The following is a 14,413-nucleotide window of genomic DNA, read 5'->3' as shown; positions in this document are numbered from 1 at the left end:
TTTCCAATATTACCTTTTTAAAGCTATGTTTAAAGTTTAATCTTAGTGTTCCCAAGTACTAATATAAAAGCTATACAAGAATTTGTAAAATATTAGCAATATATTTATTCATGATTTAAAATACTTAGGAAATTTTGAACATAAAAATAGTGAAAGCAAATTAGATAATGATTACATACCAGAGCAATTCCTGCATCAAAATTATTTTCACATACTTTTCCTGGAAATGTAATACCTACAGAGGGAGAATGTTTCACAAAGCTAAAAACAATAAATTTACTCATAAGTGTATTTAATTAGTATTACTAAAGATAATAGTAAATATTATTGAATATTTACTGTTGTCAAAAAACATGCTACCCTCAATTATGCTTAATAAAGTTTTTTTTCCAAGTTTCAATATTAAGAACATTTCAATGTATCAATTTTGAAACATCTAGAAATATAAAGGACGAGACTTAATAATTTATGCAAAATGTCATTGCACTAATGTTATAGTGTTCATTCTGATTCACTTTATACTTGCAGCCTAAAAATTCAATTTTCTCTGACCTAATTTTTAACTTATTCACTAAAGATGAATAGATATTTTTTACATTAGAGCCTAGATAGTATGATAATTTAATATATTCATTTCATTAGAAAATAAAAATATAAGAATTAATTAGATAAGTGACAAGAATGGAGAGATATAACAGGGAGTAAAAGTTTATAAGCCAAAGGAAATCAAAGAAATTGTATCCCTCATGCTTAAGCTCTTTTAGTTATTTCATTACCTTTTATGTGATTTTACTTTTTTCATTATTGTTCGGGTTTTTAATTTTATTGTGGCAGTAATAACATGCAGTCTCCCTTCTCATCAAAATTTCAAGTGTTCATTACAGTACTTTACAAATATTGTACATTTGGTAGTTTTATATTTTTCAATAACAATTTTAAGATTTATCTCATGTTAACTAGATACAAGGACTTTAGCTTGTTTTTTCATATCCCATGACATCCATCAAATTAGTAGAACAACATATATATGTAAAACATGCTTATTTTCCTTATTAACATATAAGGTAACCTTGGTTTATCCCTTTAGTATTATGAAATGTAAAACACTGTATTTACGCAAATAAGTATAAAATGTTATTATGAAATTTAAAGTTGTCATGTTTCCAATTTAAAAATCTAAATAACATATTCTCAGGAGCTCCTACAGTAGAAATTTTGTTTTTATATGACCAGATTTCAATAGAAGATAGTATGATAGTCAGTTTTAACTGGGCAAGCATCTAAGGGTCAAAGATAAATGAGAAATTTTAAGTAAATTTGAACATTCTATTGAACTTTTATAAAAGCATATTTAATATGATATTTTGGTTACATAAAGTCTTCAAGGGCAGAGCAAGCTACTATACACATTAATTCATATTACCTATATTTTTTAAAAAATATATAAATAAAATAATTTTTTAAACTTACTTTGTTAACAAGGCCAATGACATGAATGACCTTCTGTGTTACAGTCTTTAGGTCAGAGCCCATATAATCAAACTGAAAAAGATGAATTATTTTTAAAAATGAGCTTATGTTTATGTTCACTTATAATACAACACAGTGAATTCCTCTATTATGTATAATGCACCAATAAAAAATTTTAAAAACCTGGTGGGTGTAATTAATATATCACATCCCTTTCAACCGTAATCTAGAAAATAACGATACATCATTAATAACAAAAAAAATTCAATAACATGATTGTAGCAATGTTCAATGCTCTTAACATTGGGAACAAGATGGTAACCAAGGTGCTAGGTCTATTACATTCTCATACAGACATGAATTCAAACAGCTATTCATGTACCAATCTAGCTTCACAAGAAGATGAGGAAGCCAGGTAAGAGACCACAGTGTCTGGTTTTAGTATAATAGAAGTGAGAGAAGAGCCAGGTGCAGTGATGCACACCTGTAATCCCAGTGGCTCCAAAGATTGAGGCATGAGGATCACAAGTTCAAAGCCAACCTCACCAAAGCAAGGTGCTAAACAACTCAGTGAGATCCTGTCTCATTATCAGCCCTTGTAAACTGTAATTTTCAAGGACTCTTCTCATCATTTCTAAATCTTCAAGTTTTTCCCACCAAAAAAGAAATGCTTATCATAAATTTTGACATTCTTTATAGACTATAGGATTTGTACTCATTTTCCCATTTATATTTTTTTAATAGAAAAGGATAAATTTCTTGACTAATCTCACCACAGGTTTATCAATTTTATTAGTTTTCTACTGTACCAAACTTCATATTTCAAATGATTTCTCTTTTTTCTATATCCATAACGTGTGCTCCCTAACCTCATTTCCTGTATTCTACTTTCTTTTGGTAACTTGTTCTTTTCTTTCTACTGTCTTGACATAAATGTCTTGATTATTTATTCTCACAATTCCTATTTTCCCAGTATTCACTTAATGGCCAATGAAGGCTTTAACTGAGCTTATGAAATTGATATTAATACTGGACACATATTTTTTCTAGTTTCTACTCTCTTCTCTGATCATGGGTTATTAAGAAGCTTAATTCCCAAAAGACATGAATCTTTTGACGATGATGATGATGATGATGATAATAATAATAATAATAATCTTTTTTGATAATACTTTCTAGCATAAATCCATTGCAGTAAGAGAACACATACTATAAACATACTAACATATGGTTATGGTTAATTATGGCTATTATGGTTGGCATCACATGTGGCCAATTATAGTGGTCTTAGGCCACTATAATACCTCAGCAGTAAGAACCATAGCAATATGGACTTTGGACATAACCAATGCTGAGCTGGTCTCAGCAGGCCATGGACTTCAGTGTGTGACACAAAATTGCCACATTCCTGGCCATAAGCATAACACAGGAGCCTGGGGCTAGAGTTCTTCAGTTCCTGACCACAAGACAATGATTGTGGGTGAGGTATTTGGACTACTCTTTCTCCAGGGAGAGGCTTCCTATGGACTCTGGCTTTGGAGGGAGTGTGCTGGCCAGATGTCACCAGTGCCTCTGGGTAGTTCTCATATTTTGTTTTAAATTAAGAATAGGAATTAAATTCAGTTTCTGAATGCATGGCTAATATGAAGCTCCCTTAAAAGACCCCGTAAGTCTCATATCCTCTTACTGAGCCTACAAGGTGGAGACTGAGATTTCTCTCTGTAACACTGCAACTCTCAACTCTCGTGGGGAACTACTTATGACCTTGCCGACAATCTTTGCTATGAAACTATTGTTTGTCTACTTTCCTCCTCTTTTATAACTTGCATGATTAGGTATTTTTATAAGCCATTTTTACAGATGAGGAAACTAAGTCTTCTTGCTCAAGTTCACCAAACTTGTAAAGGATAAAGTTTAGGCTCCTACCCAGCACTTCTGACTTCAAGATCAAACCTCTCTGTATTGCTTCCTGGAAATAAAATGTGGTCAACAGCAAGACACTTAACTTTGTGATATCTGCAAGATCTCTGTAGGTTATGGTGAAGAACTGACAGGGGTTGCTGAGTGGGTGATGGAACTGGGACAAGGAGAAAATATTTCTTAAAATAACATCTACCAAATGAGATGAAGACATTTGAGTTTTATATTGTCGGCCAAGATTCTTTCTAACTCTGTAAGCATCCATTGCCAACTTTCAGCCTCATGGTATTTATTTACTTTTTCAGTCAATATATTTCTGCTTTGTTCCAGGAATAACATATGTGTATGTGCATGTTCTGTCTGCTCCATGTATGCACGTGGGTGTGATAAGGTGAATGTATGTGATTCTTTTTAGACGTTTTTGGCAATTGGAAATAATTTTACTTCAGCAGCCAAAGCTGAGCTAGAATCTGACTAGGAATTATGCCATGCCGTACCAGCATGGAAAATTCTCAAGGGCTGGGATATTCAGGCTTAGTTTCGCAGCTAGTTCCATTACAGTTCATTATATGTGATTGGATGCCTCAGAGGGCCTGGAGAGCCATGCTTAAGGCATTCAGGAGATATCAGCCAGGATGGATGTAAAAAAGAAGGAAGTTTGTTTTTGAAAAACTGCTAAAACTGAGGTAATTAAAAATGACACAGCTCATCTGTTGTTGGATCAGTACGGGAGTGGGCTATTTCTGCATATTCCAAGATGACAGATTCACCTCAGGCTGTCTTCTTCCCAAATGGAAAAGTCAGAATTTATCTACCTTTCTAAATAAAGTATTCTGCATAGATCTGCAATTAACTCAATGTGCAAGGGGCTTGTATTTTCTAAGGAAGTGAGCATTTCCTTACAAAAATAAGGAAGACAAGTCTTTGGTGAAAGCAAAGAATAAAACCTCAGTGTATGTGGCATTCCAGTGGGATCAGAGTCTAAATTCCTTGAGAGCAAGAACTAAATACTTTTAATTTTTGTATCCTAGAAGAGTAACTGGTACATAGCAAGTGCTTAATAAAGATTTGCATTATATCACTAAAGTATAATTTCAAAAAGAATGTTAACTTGTAATTTAGGATTGTAAAATATGTATTTCATGAATTTGTTTCATTACTGTCTATTTTATGCTACCTCACTTCCAGCTAATGTGTATAGGGGCTGTTGAATTTACCACGCTAAGCTTTTTCTTGGTGGCTACATTTATTTATATGAAGAATTTTAAAATAAATATTAATATATTAATTAATATATATTCATTTCTATTAGACTTACAAAGTATTGGGTGAAGGCATGCAAATGAAAGAAGAAATCTGACCTAGAAGGCAGATTTGATAGGAACTAATTTCTGATTTATCAATAGGCCTGGAAGATTATGCAACAGCTATTAAATAGCTGAATACATTTGTGTCTTTAATAACACAACACTAAATTTTAAGATTTTTACTTTATTTCAAAATCTGTAAAATGAACAAATAAAAGTAGCCTCTTTATTCTTTTCAACTGTTTGGCCTAGATACTGCATATATTATTGTTTTTCTCAAATACTTGTTATTCTTGTATTTATGCCATTTTCATAACATTTAAGCATCATGTTTACATTGATACTTTTAACAATTTTACAAGGTAAGTTGTTTTATCTAAATATTCATCATATTATATTTTGTATTCTTTAATTCAAGAATCTATCTGGGTGCTAAATAATTAAATTATACATATATATATATAATATATTCATGTATATCACATCTGTATAACACATATAATCTCCTGGTGTCTATATGTTCCTAATATTCTGTTATACTTTAAAATGTTTATAAATTACCGTTACTTGTGATTCTTTGAACAATGATCATATTAGGATTTTTGAAAACATATGTGCTATAATTCACATATAAAGATATTCAAAATTCACAATAAAATAATTGATCAGTGGCTATAAAGTTCTTAATGTGGGATTCCAGGGACATAGAATACCTTCCAGAGAATAAACTATCTTAAAAATCAGTAACTTATTTTTCTGAGACTTTGGAGACAAGAGAAAGCAGATATTTTTAGTCTGTACTTGGTAGTACTAACAGCTTTGGATATTTAGGTTTGTATTACCGAAAAGTAAAGGGCATGCATCAGGTGCTTCTATACATATACTTTCAGGTGGAAGCAACATAATTTCTAAAAATAATGGGCTGAAGGTTTTAACTTTTTCTCTGAATTAACCCATCAATCAATCATTTATCAACTATGTTGAAATCGCTGTGCTAGGCACAAGGCAAAGAAAATAAACAGAAGGCATATTATCTGTCCTAGAGAGCTTATAGTTCATTTGGGGAAATGTGTTTATACAACAACCTTTTTACTTTTTTTATTTTTTTGGACAACCCTGTAGAAGGTATGATGGTGAATATTTTGATGGTTATAAAAAAGATGAAAACAGACTTCCAAAAGAGAGGCTTTCTGTTTACCAGGAGGAATAAATCTAGCATATCAACACATTGAATGGTAGGGCAGAATATGAAATATTTTATGAAGGAGAGCTAAATAAAGTGTTATGAAATTCGAAAGGCAGAGAGATCACATGTGATGTCAGAGGTTTCACTGAGCAAGTGGCCTTTCGTATAAAGTTTGAACAACATAAAATTCCAATTGCTTTCAAGTCACCTTCAATGTTTCAAAGGCACCAAAGAGAGTTTGGCACTCTCCCCATTTCTCTTAATAATCATAATTCCAGATGGCTTAGGAGAGAAGCCATGATTGAATATGACGTGTGCATGCATGTGTGTGGCATACAGAAATGTGATCTTATAGCATATCTATAGACGCCATCTTCTTTTGAAATCTCTTCCCTGTCCATGACTTCAAAAAAGCACCTCTCAGTGAATACTTATTTCTTTAGGCTAGACCTCTCCTCTGAGGTACTAGCCCCGAAAAGCCAATGATCCATTTACCACTTTACTTTGTATAGTTTAGAGGCATATCACACACTCAATGTGTTTCAAACTGAACTCTTGTTCCTTGCCCTAATCCTGTAGTGATAGACATTAGCACTGTTTCCAGATCTCTTATAAGATGGTTCTTCTATGCACCCTTGAAATTTTGTGTGGTCTCTACCTTATTCAATGGCAATCGCCATCATAAAAATTACAAACTTAGAAGTTATTCTTGATATCCTTTCTATCTACATTCCCCATGTCCAGTTGTTTGCAACTCTTGTGAATTTTATTTCCCAGATATTTCTTGCATTTGGTTATTTCCATTTCCACTGATACTACTATCACTCAAGTTACTACTGCTTCTTTCTTATATTGCTGCTGTTTCCAGGTTTCTATAAGATGGTATCTTCAAGATTTGCAAATGGAGAACCATTGTCAATAATAATTCTTTGGAAATCCTAAAATCCTTCTTATTTTTTTAACACTTTAAGTGATCTATTTTGAGTGGGGGAAGGTTGTAATAATAATTTTAATAATATCTATAGGTATTTAATAATAATAAATGATCATAATAAAAAATAGTGCATAATTTTTCTGTGTCAGGAATATGTTAAAATATTTGGAGTTGTACTGTAAAATTATATAAATAAATGAATGCTTTATTATTGTCATGAACCCCACATATTGTGAAAAGGGTATATATTTCAATAATATATAAACAATGATGTTTGAATAACAGAAAACATTAAATAAACATTAATGTAAAACAAATGCCAAATAAAAATCATTTTAAAATTAAAGTATGAAACCATAAATATACAATAATTAAAGATTATTCTTGAGATGAAATTTAAAAACACACAAAGCATTAGTTGCTCTATATAATAACTGCCTTGGACTTTTTTCATGACCAATATTGCAGACATAGAAAATTATTTTACATTGCTCAATGGGAGTCATTGTGTGTGTGTGTGTGTATGTGTGTGTATGTGTGTGTGTGTGTGTGTGTGTGTGTGTGAGAGAGAGAGAGAGAGAGAGAGAGAGAGACAAAGAGAGGTGTTCTGCCACTGATTTACATCCCCCAAAATTTTTATTTTATTTTTTAAGATTTTGAGACAGGGTCTCACTAAGTTGCTAAGACCAGCCTTGAACTTGCTGGTCTCCTACTCAGCCTCCTGAATAGAGGCCTGTACCACCATGCCCTGCCAGTAGTTAAACTTTTTAAAAGTATATCCAGATCTATTTTCAAGTTGCCAATAAGGTACATGATGTTCCTTATAAGCTCATTTATTTTTTATCAGTGAAACAGTGTTCTGCCCACTTGTACTGATTTTTGTTTGGCCATGAAACCCATACTGATTTTGTTTACAATCAGAGAAACAGAAAAAGTTAAGGGGGTACTTAATTGTTTGATTTTATAGCCAGTCACCTCATAGAGAGATGGAGAGAACTGAGTGTGCATGGAGTTAGTGAAGTTGGAAAATCAGAGGGGGCCTGGCCTCAGGCTTATGGAAACTCTATAGGGACTCCATCCCAAAGGAAACACTTCTAATTGGCAATAGGAAATGACAGTAATGACAGCTAACAGTTATAGATAAAGCCTACCTTCATTTGTTATCGCCCCATTTCCTATGTACTATTGTCCTCAGTTCACAGATGATGACAGTCAAACACAGTGTTTAAGTGATTTAGTCAAGGCCACACAGGAAAAAACCAGAGCTGGTTGTAAAATCTAGGAAGAGCTTACATTTTTATTTTTCTCTTTCAGAGTTTTATTTATTTATTTTTAGAGAAAGAATAACAACAAGAAGAATGTGAAGTTGCAGCTTGACAACTGAATAGGCAGAATAGTCTAGAAATACATAAACATTCCTTGTAGAACACTTATTGCAAATATCTTAAGATCACAAGGCCATCTTTAGCTGGCAGCAAAACAATAGCAAAAATATAATAATTAGAAAAAGGACTACAGTAACCATCAAGGCCTGTATGATGATTAACACTTATTTGCCTCCTCCTGAGGAATACAGAAGTAAGAGGAAAGAGCTTAGATAGAGTAAATGATAATGTATCTTAATCATGTGATTCAAAATCAAATGTTTGGGATCTTGAGCAAAAAAAAATCTGTAATTGAATTATTTTCAGCTTCCTAAAATTACACTTGCTCATTTTTATTTTCTCTTGCAGTCTTAGACACCTATAACATGAGGGCTTTTGACCAAATAATCTCTATGCTCCTTTTTAGTTCTTAAACTTCATAATTCTATTATTTTTTTTATTTAAGAAGAGGGGATGAGGGGAGAATTAAACTCTTAGTAGGAAATTTCTATTTCATTAGAATGATACGATAACATGTCCTTAACTCCTAATTTCCCATATAAAAAGGTTTTTTTTTCTCTCTGCTTTGTGCTTACCCTATCAGTAAAAAGAGATTTCAAAACATTCATTTCAGGCCACGTGGAAGTGTAAGAATCAAAACATGTACTCTCAGAACCCTAATCTTAGATTGGAAAAATTCTCAAGCATATTTAAAATTAGAAACTATTAGTCAGCCTTCATTGCTGTGACAAAATACCTGAGAAAAATCAAATTAGTTTTCAGTCCATGAACCTTGGCATAATTGTTTTGGACCTTTGGCAAGATAGGTTATCATGGCAGGGAGTGTGAGGTGAAGTGCTTATCTCATGACAGCGAGGAGAGACAGAGAGAGAGAGAGAGAGAGAGAGAGAGAGAGAGGGAGAAGATATATCCTTCAAGGCATGTCCCTAACCTACCTACTTCCTACAACTTGGCCCTACCTCCTCAAGCCTCCATCACTTTCCAATAGCTCCACCAGCTGTGGACTAAGTCCTCAACACATGAACTTTTGGGTGGACATTCCAGATCCAAATTATAACAGGAACCAATGAAAGTTTCTACATAATTGAAATCATTAAGCCTCATTATCTTGAATGGCCAATTAAATCTGGCTATTCTAATGCTCAGTTTAGTGAGGGGCTCAGTTGACAATGTTGCAAAAATAATCAATACACCAACTACATGAAATCTGCAAATTAAAGAAAAGTTTGAACCAGGTATGGTGGCACAAGCTTGTAAGCCCAGTTACTTTAGAAGCGGATAAAGGAAGATTGAAAGTTTGAGACCAGCCTTCACAACTTAATAAGACCTTGTTTCAAAATTAAAAAAACACTGAAAATTCAAGTCTGAAGTGTAGTTCAGTGGTGGACTGCCCTTGGATTCAATCTCCAGTACCACAATAAAAACAACTAAATTTAAAACTTGAGCTAATTTTCAATGGAGGTTTAAAATTACCTAAACATTTTAATAGCATTATCTAGATAAAACATGTCAAGGGAAAGTTCATAATAAAATGACTGGTCTTTGAGTCTTCTCAATTTTGTGCTGCTGTGTCAAAATATCTTATCCTTTATAGTATATAATATGATTCCATCAAGTTACAGATGTTGAGAAAGAGACATAATATGTTCACTGGATTCCAGTTACTAGAGTAAGAGTGACATGTACAGTTGACGACATCACCAGGCTAATTAAGAACTCTTACTTATTAGAAGATGGGTACTTATTACAGCCTGAATATAGATTAATCAGATGCTGATTCAACTTTAATTAATAATTTTAATATGTAAAGTTTTCTAATTGAATTCCACTATATACTGCAAGAGGGACTTTGCATATGGGTTTAGGTTAACAATCTTAAAATGGGAAGATTATACAGGATCATCCACGTTGGCCCAAAGTATAAGAGGAAGATAGAAGTACCAAGTAAGAGAAGGAGCAGTCCAAGTGGTGTTAAAAGGTGTCCACTAGCCAAAGAAAGGGCAGGGGGAAGCCTATGGAAGCTGACAAAGACAAGGAGAATATATTCTCCCCCAGATACTTCAGAAGGAATGCAGTATGGCTCCATGGGGCCTATTTCAGACTCCTGACCTATAAAACCTTAAGATGATAATTAGATGATGCATTAAGCTACTCAATTTGCAATAATTTGATATAGCAGTAATAGTAAACTAATATACTGCCATCATGACTTCTATTGATGACTTGTGTTTCTCAGGTATTCTGACATGCAAAAAGTCATAAATCTATAGGTTAAACTACCTCTGAAGTCCATGTAGTTCTAGATTTTATATATATATATATATATATATATATATANTGTAATTATCTTGATTGTAGTAATAATTTTACAATGCAAATGTATATCCAATCATAATGTCATACTCCTAAATACAAATAATTTTATTGTCAATCAAATTTCAATAAAGCCAGGTGGAGAAAAGAGACTGAACCTAGAATTTAAAAAGTAGGATTTCAAAAAGGAATGGTGATAATTGTGGTGTTGGTGAACAAATCATATGATAAAATTTCGTAAGACTCTGCAGACACAAATGAATGCATGTAAATACCAGCCAATAAGGTATTTAATTTTATTAATAGTATTGTACCAATACCAATTTTCTGGCTGTGAAAAGGCAATATGTTAATATAAGATATTGTCATTGGAAAAAAATAGATGAAGGATACATGAGAAATGTACATTTTTAAGAAACACTTGTGATGCTCCTGTAGAAAACCTGGATTGATTGGGTTACAAGAGTCTTAACTCAATCAGTGGATTAATCTCCTGATGCGATTAACTGTGTGGGAGTTAAGGGCAGAGCAATGACTTTGGCAAGTTATTTAACTATACTCCCAAATCTCTGCATCTTTAAAAAGAAAAATTCACAAACACCTCACACAACTAAATGAGATATTGACTCAAAATCCTGATAAAACGCAAATTGTTGCTGCTCATATTACCTTACACATTATTAGATTCAAATGCTACTAAAGGTTAGCTTCAGAACACAAATTCAACTTACTCGCTACTTAGGAATTCCTCTTCTTTGGAAAACCACTTTTTCACTCCCTTCCATACCACAACTATTATGCTTACTATGATGAGAATAGGTGAACCAATGTAGAAACCTAGAAGCCAGTTCTTCATAGTATTCCCAGAAGCTTTCTCCATGACTGAACCTAAAAACAAAAGTACATTAAAAATTAGGCTATCCAATTTTACTTTCAGGTTGCAACAAATTTATTAAAATATTCTGAATTTTTGTTACTCAAGGAGCATGGAAAAACAATTATAGAATCATAATATTTAAAGATATACATATATATACATAGTATTTTACAAATATATACATAATACTATGTATATATATATACATATTTTATATATATATATAAAATCTGTTTTTCTAAAAATGTAAACTAAACTCCCAAAAGGTTCCAGAGTTTTCAACATGGTACAGAAGCTACAACAAAATCTAGTTGTGGGTCAAAGGATGCAATAATAAATAATATGAGATGGTGTAATCACAAAGTTATCCAAATTTGCATCCTTTCAATATTTTCTAAGGACAGGATTATCAAAAAATCTCACTGTATTTGTATATATTCAGTTTTTATTTAGTAGATTGTTGGCTTTTGATATTAGGGCTGTAATTTTATATGTAAAGTCATTGCGGTGCTAATAAAGGGTGCTAGCATAAAAATTAGGAGACTTCAATTCATAACCCTAATTCTGACACTTGTGTAAGCACTGAGCATAGTCTCAGCACCACGTGAGGGATTTGCTTTGCTCACTATATATCCCCAGTGCCTAGATCAACATCTGGTATATATTAAGAGTTCGATAAGTATTTGCTAACTCAGTGGACACATGAATGACAGGCAATAAAAGAAAGAATAAACTGAAATTTGTGCTGGTGTCCCTTCTGTAAACTCTTAAGCTGCTATTTACAGATTGTTCTCATTTAAACTACAAACTCCTTTGGAATAAAATTTTGTCTTCTATTTCATTTCTTCTATAACATAAACATAGTAATAGTACCAGATATAGTAAATACTATTTGTTTACAGTTGAAATCTCAATCATATAGAGGCCAGCTGAAAAATATTCTAAAGGAGAAAGTCAATGGTATCAGTAAGGAAAAAGTTTCAAAGATATTCAGATTCAATTATGATATTTTAATATTATAAAAAAGAGAAAGAATAAGAAGGCATATTTGGATCACATTCTTTGAGAAAACTCAAATTACCTTAAAAATGTTAGTATCGCTTCAAGTGATAAAAATCTAATGTTAGTTTAGTGAGGTTAAGAAATTTTGAGAGGGCTGGGGTTGTGGCTGAGCGGTAGAGTGCTCGCCTCACATGTGTGAGGCACTGGGTTCGATCCTCAGCACCACATAAAAATAAATAAAATAAAGGTATCGTGTTCAACTACAACTAAAAAAATATTTGGGGTAAAAATGGGAGTTCATAACCCACTTGAATCTAATGTATGAAATATGATATGTCAAGAGCTTTGTAATGTTTTGAACAACCAATAAAAAAAAAGATAAAAAAAATAAATTTTGAAAATTTTATCTAAAGAGAGAGTACTTGCCTGATTTTACAGTCACAAAAGCACTTCTGGCACTTGTTTGGCAATCTGGAGGCAGGTAACCATCAGAACAGTTGCACACACCTTGGGAATTGCACACCTAGGATCATTATTTAAAATTTGGATGTTTTTTAAAAAATATTTTTGCATTGAAAGTGAAATTATGAGATATATCATCATGTTTAGTTTTGCATCTTTACCTAACATAATTTGATTTCTATAGTGATTTATTTAGAGAGATAATTGTACAAAATAAATGTTTGGTTTCTTAAAGACTCAAACATACACACCAAAGAAGAAGAGGAGGAGGAAAGAGGAAGAGGAGGAAGAGGAGCAAGAGGAGGAAGAGCAGGAAGAGGAGGAGAATAAAAAAAAAAGAACTATAAAGTGACTAAGAACATACAGCACCTTCAAATATTTATCTGCAAATTTAGTTTGCAATTTCAAAAACACATACTACTTAAATTCTAATTGAAATGCTACCTTTACAGTGATATACTTGAGAAAGCTAAAATCAGCTCCAACCTGATTGTATGCCTCAATTCCCATTTCCACATTCAGTGATTTATGTTGATAGTTTGAGGCATTTGCCTCTACATAAAGTACTTTACTGTTCCCCAGACTGGACGCTAAATATTTACTGGCCTAAAACTACCCTTAACCAGGACAGGATTTTGTTTTACCTGCATTTGCTTGATTTTTAATTAAAAGCATTTTGTAATCTGAGCATCTAGATGCTTAGATATAGTATAACTTTAGGAAGTGATTTTTTTCTATAACTGAGAAATGTAATTAAATGTATTTAATTAATGTAATTAATTAATAAATGTAATTAATTAAATAATTAATGACGACAGCAAACACATTTATTGTGCTTACTAGCTGTGAGTCTCTATTCTGAGCACTTTATATGGATTTACTCATTAAATACTCATAACAGCCCTGTAAGATAGCAGAGAGAAATAGGAAACAGTCAGGGACAGATACAGTGCCAAGGCCAAGTCTCCAGTGACCTACTTCCTTCAACTATGCTCCACCTGCTTATCATTTTCACTACCTTCCACTAAGTGTAATCCAATTATTAATCCATCAAAAGAATTAGTGCGCTTAGGAAGTCAGAGCCCTCATGATTCCATCTTTCACCTCTGAACTTTGCTACATTTCCTAATACATGAGTTTCTGGGGACACATTTCAGATCTAAAAGCATAAAAGAACTATTATCATTCCCACATTACAAATGAAGAAACTGAGACATACATATTTAGCTTTCCAAAAGTCAAACTACTACTAACGGAGAGAGCCAGCATTTAAACTAAGAAAGTCTTGAGCATTATACTATGCTACCTCTCAAAATAATATAAAACATCTCTCAATTTGGGGTGTCTTACATTGAATCTAAATATTACAGCTAAGAACATGAATCTTTTCCCCTGAAACTCTTTACAAAACTGATGTTCCTCTAATGTCAGTTTGTTCCAGTATTGCATCATCACTCATGTCACTTAGTTAATCTTAAAAAGCTCATGTTTTGGAAGATTCAGAAGTGGGGCTTTGGGGCAATAATAATAAAATGTCATCAGGAGATTAATCCATTT

At 32.7% G+C, this 14,413-nt stretch overlaps 1 protein-coding gene across 1 annotated transcript in view; it reads right to left on the bottom strand.

Moving 5' to 3' along the window:
* Nucleotides 1–14,413, bottom strand: part of LOC107155345 (disintegrin and metalloproteinase domain-containing protein 32-like) — a 179,536-nt gene that overhangs the window by 32,066 nt on the left and 133,057 nt on the right. Inside the window, exons 17-18 of the mRNA XM_048792765.1 lie at nucleotides 12,821–12,917; nucleotides 11,247–11,403 (exon numbers count right to left, since the gene is read on the bottom strand). Of these exons, the coding sequence (XP_048648722.1) occupies nucleotides 11,247–11,403; nucleotides 12,821–12,917 (254 nt within the window). The remainder of the gene's footprint in view (nucleotides 1–11,246; nucleotides 11,404–12,820; nucleotides 12,918–14,413) is intronic.

This window comes from Marmota marmota, unplaced genomic scaffold (assembly GCF_001458135.2).
Source record: "Marmota marmota marmota unplaced genomic scaffold, marMar, whole genome shotgun sequence".
Lineage (NCBI taxonomy): Eukaryota > Metazoa > Chordata > Mammalia > Rodentia > Sciuridae > Marmota > Marmota marmota.
Note: the sequence above shows the minus strand (reverse complement) of the source record. Positions and strands in the feature narration are given on the sequence as shown.